We start from the raw sequence: 10000 nt of genomic DNA, 5'->3' as shown, positions 1-10000 counted from the left end.
GGAGACGGTGACCCGTGCAGTGCGGCTGACGATGGCCCCGACCCCCTCCAGCGTGGCCAGGCACTGGTACGACCCCTCATCGGGCCGGTGGTGCCGCGAGTGAAGCACGTTCTGCACGATCAGCGAGCCGTTGGTCAGCTGGACTCTCCGCTCGTCCACCACAGCGCTCAGCAACACCCCGTCCTTCCTCCACGCCAGCACCGGGACGCCCCGGTCCGAGAACGCCTCGCAGTCCAGCTGCAGGACTCCACTGCGCACCGTCACCGTGTCCTGAGGCTCCCGGACGAACCGCAGCTCCGCGAACGGGGGATCCGAGCCTGAGGACGCCAGAGAGGAGGAGATCAGTCGGGTTTATACAGTACAGACCGTTCCAGAGCAGCTTCACTGGCATAAACACAATGAATGATACAAACTTCATCAAATATGAGACAAACTCAGATTCTGAATAAAACCTCTTTAACCTGTTGGAAAACAACAAGACTAGAGGTTCTTCGCATTTCATGGAAAGAAAGCAATATTGCATACAGAGACTGCTTATTTTTCAACTCTCTTAGAAGAAAACAAACACAACCCGATGTATTTATTTGATACAGTGGCTAAACTAACAAGAAATAAAGCTTCTCCTTCTGACGTTTCCAAGCAGCACAGCAGTAATGACTTTATGAACTTCTTTACTTGAAAGATTGATAATACAGTATTAGAGAGAAAATTATAACTATGCAACTGTCTACTACAGTATCACATCAGTGCATTGAAGTGTCCCTGAGAGTGTGTGTGTGTGTATGCGTGTGTGAGAGAGTGTGTATGTGTGCATGTATGTGTGTGTGTGTGTGTGTGTGTGTGTGTGTGTGTGTGTGTGTGTGTGTGTTTAGCTGGGCTCCTCAACACTCCGCAGCGGCGGCATGAAGCGCATCAATCGCTGGTTATTCAAATGCTAATTCATACCTGCTGAGAAGCAGCTCATTCTCTATATGTCTTTGTGTTGTGTGTGAGGAGACGATACTTCAGTGCTCAGCGTGACAAACCCTTCTTCACCGCACGCATCCAACGCCATTCACACACACATCCAACGCCATTCACACACACATCGCTTTTGCAATATTTGGGTTCATGAAAGACATGCTTCTGCGTTCAAGAGCGGAGATGAGTTTCTAAAAGTTTAACTTGACTGAAACAGAATCCTGATAACACGTCAATGACACAAAACATCAGAACGTGTGTATGTGTGTGTGTGTGAAGCGAAGGAGCTCGGTTTAACATGTTAAATTCACAGATTTACCCCCAAAATCAGAGCAGAAACCGACAGAGGAGACGGTGAATCTTCAGTGTCAATCAGCCATCATTGTGTGTGTGTGTGTGTGTGTGTGTGTGTGTGTGTGTGTGTGTGTGTGAGAGAGTGTCTGTGTGAGTGAGTGTGTGTGTGTGTGTGTGTGTGTGTGTGTGTGTGTGTGTGTGTGTGTGTGTGTGTGTGTGTGTGTGTGTGAGAGTGTCTGTGTGAGTGAGTGTGTGTGTGTGTGTGTGTGTGTGTGTGTGTGTGTGTGTGTGTGTGTGTGAGTGTGTGTGAGTGTGTGTGTGTGTGTGTGTGTGTGTGTGTGTGTGTGTGAGTGTGTGTGAGAGTGTCTGTGTGAGTGAGTGAGTGTGTGTGTGTGTGTGTGTACCAGCGTTCTGTTTTGTCAAATGCGCATGCGTCGCGTCTGAGCGCGTTGTTGTCTTTGGAGCTCCATCGATTGATTTATAATTCTTGATTTCTCTTTAAACTCACTTACAACGAACATTTTCTACTTTTCCTCACCTCATAGTTATAACGCGGATTGTTGAGTAGACGCGTCTCAAGCCTAGTGATCCAACGCTGGATACTCTTATAGGTTACGTCCGTGGATCACGGCTGAACGCGTCTTCTCCGCACTCATTTAAGTTACAAACAAACATTTTTTCGCCTATCGTGCGTCTACTCTACACCCGTACCACTGAAAAGACGGATTATATCCAAGACTTAAGCCATAAATTAGTATTAATATTGATAGCACCACTGGTAGCGTCGTTGCTAACTTAACTTACTGTCCATCTGTTAAAATGGCGAATATATCAAATGTAAGTAGTCTACCTTTTGGTGCAGGTGAGGACACATTTGAGCTGCACGCGGTGCAGTCTGAGCTGGAAGCTGTTGAGAAACAGATCCACGACCTTTTAGTAAGAAAAGCCGAGCTGATAGACCGGCGTTTGGCTCTCGAAACATCACGTGCCGAGGCACACAAATCAGAGATTAATGTTACTAACCCGCTGACTCCGACCTCGTCTACTCCGTGCGTTCCTCAACATCGGTCCCGAACGTCGAGGTCGCGATCAGCCATGGTCTCGTTCACTCCGGCTCCAACATGCCATCACGAAGCCTGGATTTTTCCGCAGCGGAAGTCGCGAGTCAGGTCTAGACCAAGAAAACTCTCTCCGACCCTCCCGGTTTTCGAGATATCCACACAAAACCGCTTCTCCCCTCTTCGCGAAACAGAACGCGATGCTGTGATCATCGGCGATTCCATCGTTCGACACGTACACGCTACGTTAAATAAAAGTAAGGTGCATAGTCACTGCTTTCCTGGTGCTCGTGTTTCTGAAATCGCTGCTCACGTTCCCGAGATTCTGAACGAGCGCGTCGGAACCGTTGTCCTGCACGCGGGAGTGAACGACATCAGACTGCGCCAAACGGAGGTTTTGAAGAAAGACTTCAGGAATCTGATCGATACGGTACGCAGCACATCGCCTGATATAACGATTATTGTGTCAGGACCGCTTCCCACGTATCGACTAGGTCATGAAAAGTTTAGTAGATTATTTGCGCTTAATGAATGGTTAATGTCATGGTGCAATGAGCAGAAACTTCTCTTTGTAAATAATTGGAATCTGTTTTGGGAGCGTCCTAGGCTTTACCGTGCTGATGGCTTACACCCAAGCAGATTCGGATCGGATCTTCTGTCAGATAACATCTCCAAAATGTTAAATACCTTTTGACTAGTAAACAAAAGTCCAAATCATAGTCTCTGCTGCACCAATTTAACTGATATAAATAGTGTAGAACATTGCATAGAAACTGTGTCTATTCCTCGTTTAGTGAGATCAAATCATAAATCTACTGCAGGATCTAGAAAAAATCTAATTGTTATTAAACCAGAAAATGTTGCTATTGGTAATCAAAAACAATTTTTAAAGCTAGGTCTTCTAAACATTAGATCACTCACACCTAAGGCAGTTATTGTAAATGAAATAGTCACAGATAATAGCTTCGATGTACTTTGCCTTACTGAAACCTGGCTTAAACCAAATGATTATTTCGGTTTAAATGAGTCTACTCCATCAGGATACTCCTATAAGCACGAGCCCCGTCTGAATGGTCGTGGCGGCGGTGTTGCAACAATCTATAGAGATTTTCTCAATGTTACTCAGAAAACGGGTTATAAGTTTATTTCATTTGAAGTACTTGTACTAAATGTTACGCTCTTAGATGTTCGAAAAACATCCCTATTATCTCTAGCCTTGGCTACCGTATATAGACCGCCTGGGCCTTACGCTGATTTCCTAAAAGAGTTTGCAGATTTTCTCTCAGACCTATTAGTTAACTTCGATAAAGCATTAATTGTTGGAGACTTTAATATCCATGTAGATAATCAAAATGATGCGTTAGGGGCTGCGTTTACAGATTTATTAAACTCCTTTGGGGTCAAGCAAAACATTACCGGACCGACTCATCGATTTAATCATACACTCGATTTAATTATATCACATGGAACCGATCCAACCGATATAGATATCATTCCACAAAGTGACGATGTCACTGACCATTACATGGTAACTTGCATATTACGTACTCCTGTAATATATCATGCTGCGCCGCGTTATCGATTAGGCAGAACAATCCTTCCATCCACCATAGATAATTTTTCAAACAGCTTATCGGATCTGTCTCAGCTGCTCAGTGAACCCAAACAAACAGATGAACTTGAGGAATTAACTAGCACTATGAGCACCATTCTCTCTGGATCATTGGATATTGTTGCGCCCATTAGATTAAAAAAGGTCAGAGAGAAAAGTAAAGCACCATGGTACAACAGTACTACGCGTGTTCTAAAGAGAGAAACCCGTAATTTAGAGCGTAAATGGAAACAAACCAACTTAGAGGTCTTTAGAATCGCATGGAAAGACAGTATGTCACGTTATAAAAAGGCCCTAAAAGCGGCCAGGGCTGAGCATCTACGCAAACTAATAGAAAACAACCATAACAATCCTAAGTTCTTATTTAACACCGTGGCGAGACTAACAAATAAACAGATGTCTCCTGAACAAAGTATTCCATTACAGTTTAGTAGTAATGATTTCATGAAGTTCTTCACTGAGAAAATAGAAAACATCAGAACCACAATTGTAAACGTTCAATCCTCAATCGCGCCTTATAATTCAGCCTCAATTATCACGCCGCAAGAACAATTACAGTGCTTTTCAACTATAGAACAAAAAGAGTTAAATAAATTTATCATTTCCTCTAAAACAACAACATGTTTATTAGATCCCATACCAACTAAACTATTGAAAGAAGTGTTACCTGTAGTGGAAGAGCCTCTCCTCAATATTATTAACTCGTCTTTATCTTTAGGTCATGTTCCAAGAACATTTAAACTGGCAGTTATAAAACCTCTCATTAAGAAACCACAATTAGATCCGAATAATCTAGTAAATTATAGACCCATTTCAAATCTACCTTTTATGTCTAAAATACTAGAAAAAGTTGTGTCTGCCCAACTGGGCTCTTTCTTACAAGAAAATGACACCTATGAAAAGTTTCAGTCTGGGTTCAGGCCGCATCATAGCACTGAAACTGCGCTCGTTAAAATCACAAATGATTTACTTTTAGCTTCTGACCAAGGCTGTATCTCAATATTAGTTTTACTTGATCTTAGTGCTGCGTTCGATACTATAGATCATACAATACTCTTAGATCGACTACAAAATTATACTGGTGTTCAAGGACAAGCATTAAGCTGGTTTAGATCGTATTTATCTGACCGCTACCATTTTGTTTATTTAAATGGAGAAAAATCTATCATAACTCCAGTAAACTATGGAGTGCCGCAGGGATCTGTGTTAGGCCCTCTATTATTCTCAATATATATGCTACCACTTGGAAATATTATAAGGAAACATGGAATTAGTTTCCATTGTTATGCTGATGACACTCAAATCTATATTTCATCACGGCCAGATGAAAACGCTAAATTATCCAAATTGACAGAGTGTGTTAAAGATATAAAAGATTGGATGACGCATAATTTTCTTTTATTAAATCCAGACAAGACAGAGGTACTACTTATCGGTTCAAAAAACCACCCACAAAACCTCTCACAATACAACTTTAACATAGTAGGATGTCCTGTTACTTCATCCTCTACAGTAAAAGACCTGGGTGTTATATTAGACTGCAACCTGTCTTTTGAAAATCATATTTCATATGTTACAAGAACAGCCTTTTTCCACCTTAGAAACATTGCTAAGCTACGTAATATGCTATCAGTTTCTGACGCAGAAAAGTTAGTTCATGCATTCATGACCTCGAGACTAGATTACTGTAATGCGTTATTAGCCGGTTGTCCTGCATCCTTAATAAACAAGCTACAGTTAGTCCAAAATGCCGCCGCTAGAGTTCTAACTAGATCAAGAAAATATGATCATATAACACCGATTTTATCATCCCTACATTGGTTACCTATAAAGTCCCGTATTAATTACAAGGTATTGCTACTGACTTATAAAGCCCTAAACGGCTTAGCTCCAGTCTATTTAACCGATCTTCTATCGCCCTATAATCCATCGCGCTCTTTAAGGTCACTAAATTCGAGGCTTTTGGTCATACCTAGGATATCCAGATCCACCAAAGGAGGGAGAGCATTTTCACATTTAGCACCAAAACTCTGGAATAGTCTTCCGGATACTGTTCGTTGCTCAGACTCGCTCTCCCAGTTTAAAACTAGATTAAAGACGCATCTCTTCAGCCAGGCATTCATATAATACTTTTAATCCTACAGTTAAATCCGACCTCTAGTTCATAAACGCCAGAGGAGAACTGGCCCCCGACTGAGCCCGGGTTCTCCCAAGGTTTTTTTTTTTCTCCATTAGGTCACCTGATGGAGTTTTTCGGTTCCTTGCCACTGTTGCCTTTGGCTTGCTCAGTTGGGGATATTTGGGGATATTTAATTGAATTAATCAATCAACGATACTATTGATCAGCATTACCGAACGTAGACGTTCCACTAGAAACAAACATTGATGTATTGTTCTAATTTATTACTGTGAAGCTGCTTTGATACAACCTGTGTTGTGAAAAGCGCTATATAAATAAACTTGACTTGACTTGACTTGACTTGTGTGTGAGTGTGTGTGTGTGTGTGTGTGTGTGTGTGTGTGAGAGTGTCTGTGTGAGTGAGTGTGTGTGTGTGTGTGTGTGTGTGTGTGTGTGTGTGTGTGTGTGTGTGTGTGTGTGTGTCTGTGTGTGTGTGTGTGTGTGTGAGTGTGTGTGTGTGTGTGTGTGTGAGAGTGTCTGTGTGAGTGAGTGTGTGTGTGTGTGTGTGTGTGTGTGTGAGTGTTTTTGTTTATATTACATTGTGGGAACCAAATGGCCCCACAAGGATAGTAAAACCTGAGATCACCTCCATTGTGGGGACCAGCCAGCGGTCCCCATGAGGGAAATGGGTTAATAAACATACTAAATTATATTTTTTTGAAAATGTAAAAATGCAGAAAGTTTTCTGTGATGGGTAGGTTTAGGGGTAGGGTTAGTGTAAGGGGACAGAATATACAGTTTGTACAGTATAAAAACCATTACGTCTATGGAGAGTCCCCACAAAGATATGTGCGCCTGTTGTGTGTGTGTGTGTGTGTGTGTGTGTGTGTGTGTGTGTGAGAGAGAGTGTGTGTGAATCTTGAGCGCTTCAGTGTCATTCATCCGTCATCCTCCTCGTCTCCATCTCTCTTCCATATGGAACAGCGTTTAGAGAAACAGTGTTATGAAGTCAAAAGGAGGACAGCAGATCCGGGGCAGAGCGAGTGTGGAGAGAGATGAAGCCTGTCCTGTCTCTGACACGCTGAAGAAGACGCAACAGAAGAATCCTGTCAGGATTTCATCAGATTTTAAATGGAACGACTGACAGAACGACACACTCTGCATGTCCAATAAAGCAGACAGACAGTGTGTGTGTGTGTGATCTGTAAACTTAACTCTCACACTGAGACACTTCAACTTCACATCAGGAGACGATCGTGTTTCAACTTCAACTTTTATTTATTGATATAGCACGTTTAATAGCAATGTTGTTGCCCAAAGTGCTTCACAGTTATAATTAAAACATACATACATAAAAACGTTTAGCCTAGCAAATGAAGGCATGACTACACACTCTTAGACACACACCCTCACACAACTAACACCAGTGTAGAAGAGAGTGAGATAGAGAAAAATAAGTTATTACTTATAACTTATAACTCCCCAAACGCCAAGGCCCACGGCCAAAGCTCACGCTGGACCATGAGCCTAGGAAGTCATCTTAACCAGCGGAAAAAGGGGGCCATGTCCCGCTGCGGCCGGACCACCCCCGAAGATCGCTCGAGTGCATCTCACAGCTCCCTCTTCAGTTCAGGCGGCTGGAGATGTGTTGACTGCAGAACATGGGCCAGTCTCTCGTTACGCACCCCTGCACGTGTGTCTCACGTCCTCCGATCACAAAGCGAGTAGTTATTTTCTCGTTCCGAAGAAAGACGGCGGCCTGAGACCCATTTTAAATCTCAGACACCTGAACAAGGCCCTCATGGTACTGCCATTCAGGATGCTCACGACTCACGACGAGTCTCTTACTCACAAAGCCTGGCTCCTCGGCCATCTGGAACGCCTTGGGCTCAGAGTGAACTTTTCCAAGAGTATGCTGTCCCCCAGCCAACGAATCACGTTCCTGGGAACAGTTCTCCACACCAGACCGGGCTCTCTCAATCCAGCGTCTCGTGGCTTCGTTCAAAGTGGGCTCTCTCACGCCCCTCAGAATGTTTCAAAGGCCCTGGGCCTCATGGCCTCTGCATCGTCAGTACTCCAACTAGGCCTACTGCGTATGCGCCCCCTTCAGCTGTGGCTAAAACCACAGGTTCCAGCTCATGCGTGGCGCTCGGGCCACTTACGCATCAGGGTAAACCAGCGCTGTATCAAAGCCCTGGCCCCCTGGAAAGACACCAAATGGTACCAGCTGGGTGTGAGCATGGGTCTGGTTTCGAAAAGGAAGGCTATTTTGACAGACGCTTCCAACCTCGGTTGGGGAGCCCTGTACAAGGGCAGGCCTGCCTCCGGCCTCTGGTCGAGCTCGGGGAGACGCCTACACATCAGCTGTCTCGAATTGAGAGCGTTTTTTCTAGCCCTAAAAACCTTCCTTCCACATCTGGCGGGACACCACGTCTTGGTCCGAACGGACAACATGGCAGTGGTGTCCAACATAAATCGCCAAGGTGGTCTCAGGTCCACAGGCCTAGCCGCCCCCTTTATGCATTCCCTCTGGTCTCAATGCTCCCTCAGATCATCGAACGGATCAGGGACACCAAGTGCGCAGTCCTACTTGTAGCCCCCCTCTGGTGGACCCAGGTCGGGTTTCCAGAGCTGATGCAGCTGTCAGCGACAGCTCCGTGGCCTATCCCGCTGAGGAAGGATCTCCTCACGCAGGCAAACAGGACAATCTGACACCCCCGTCCCAACCTGTGGGCCCTCCATGCATGGCTCCTCAACGGGTACCCCAGGACCTCTCAGAGGGAGTCCTGAACACCATAATGGAGGCTAGAGCACCGTCTACTAGACACCTCTACCATCTCAAATGGTCAGTGTTCACCAGCTGGTGCTCAGCTCCGAACCTGGACCCACATGACTGTGACGTACAGAGGGTACTCACGTTTCTTCAAGAGCTGCTGGATGCGGGCCATTCCTCCTCCACGCTGAAAGTGTACGTGGCAGCTATAGCAGCTTTCCACTCCCCCGTGGCTGGTTCTTCCCTGCCAAGGTGGTCTCAGGTCGGGTTTCCAGAAAGAGGGGCCAGAGGGCTTCACCCGCCTCGGCCACCTTCGGAGCCGGCTTGGGACCTGTCCACGGTCCTTCAGGGCCTCAAGGGGCCTCCCTTCGAGCCACTCCAGTCGGCTGATCTGAAGCCCCTCTCTCTCAAAACCGCTCTCCTGCTAGCACTAGCGACGGTTAAAAGAGTTGGGGATTTGCAAGCACTCTCGACGAGCACTTCCTGTCTTGACTTTGGGCCTAATGACTCCAGAGTCGTCCTTAAACCAAGGCATGGATATATACCTAAAGTGCTCTAAACCCCGTTCAGAGCCCAGGTTATCTCCCTATCAGTTCGGAAGACGATAGTGACGCATACATGCTCTGCCCCGTTAGGACTTTGAGAATTTATTTGGAGCGTTCTGCCCCGTTCAGGCAGTCAGAACAGCTCTTTGTCTGTTTGGGTGGCCGCACCAAGGGTTCTCCGGTCACGAAGCATAGACTGTCATGATGGATAGTGGACGCTATCTCTCTGGCCTACGCTTCTATGGGCCTTCCGTGCCCCATAGGTGTAAGAGCTCACTCCACAAGAGGCATGGCTTCCTCGAAGGCATGGAGTACCTATAGAAGACATTTGTGCGGCGGCCGGCTGGTCTGCACTGTCCACATTTACTAAATTCTACAACTTAGAGTTTCCTGCCTTGCAGGCATGAGTCTTCTCCATTTAGGACCCTGGCCCCTACGGGTCCAGACCTATGTATATCCAGGGGGTCAATGTTTCATAAAAAACTGAAGCTTCCCTTGGCGTCGCCATTGATTAGCGGACCCCCACATGCTGTTAGCATTCCATTGACTCCAAATTATTTTGGCGTCACTTTGACAGTGAATAACTTTATATTTGAGGCATTTAAAGACTCCATTTGTCCATTATTTATTTCTAAAGAA

The 10000-nt window shown here is 45.4% G+C and overlaps 1 protein-coding gene across 1 annotated transcript in view; it reads right to left on the bottom strand.

Moving 5' to 3' along the window:
• The window catches only part of dcc (DCC netrin 1 receptor), a 294705-nt gene that overhangs the window by 179254 nt on the left and 105451 nt on the right, over positions 1-10000 (bottom strand). The window contains exon 2 of the mRNA XM_081365686.1: positions 1-317. This exon is cut by the window's left edge and continues 1 nt beyond it. Within this exon, the coding sequence (XP_081221812.1) occupies positions 1-317 (317 nt within the window). The remainder of the gene's footprint in view (positions 318-10000) is intronic.

Source organism: Scardinius erythrophthalmus (genome assembly GCF_964197995.2).
Source record: "Scardinius erythrophthalmus genome assembly, chromosome: 5".
In the NCBI taxonomy this organism is placed as follows: Eukaryota; Metazoa; Chordata; class Actinopteri; order Cypriniformes; family Leuciscidae; genus Scardinius; species Scardinius erythrophthalmus.
Note: the sequence above shows the minus strand (reverse complement) of the source record. Positions and strands in the feature narration are given on the sequence as shown.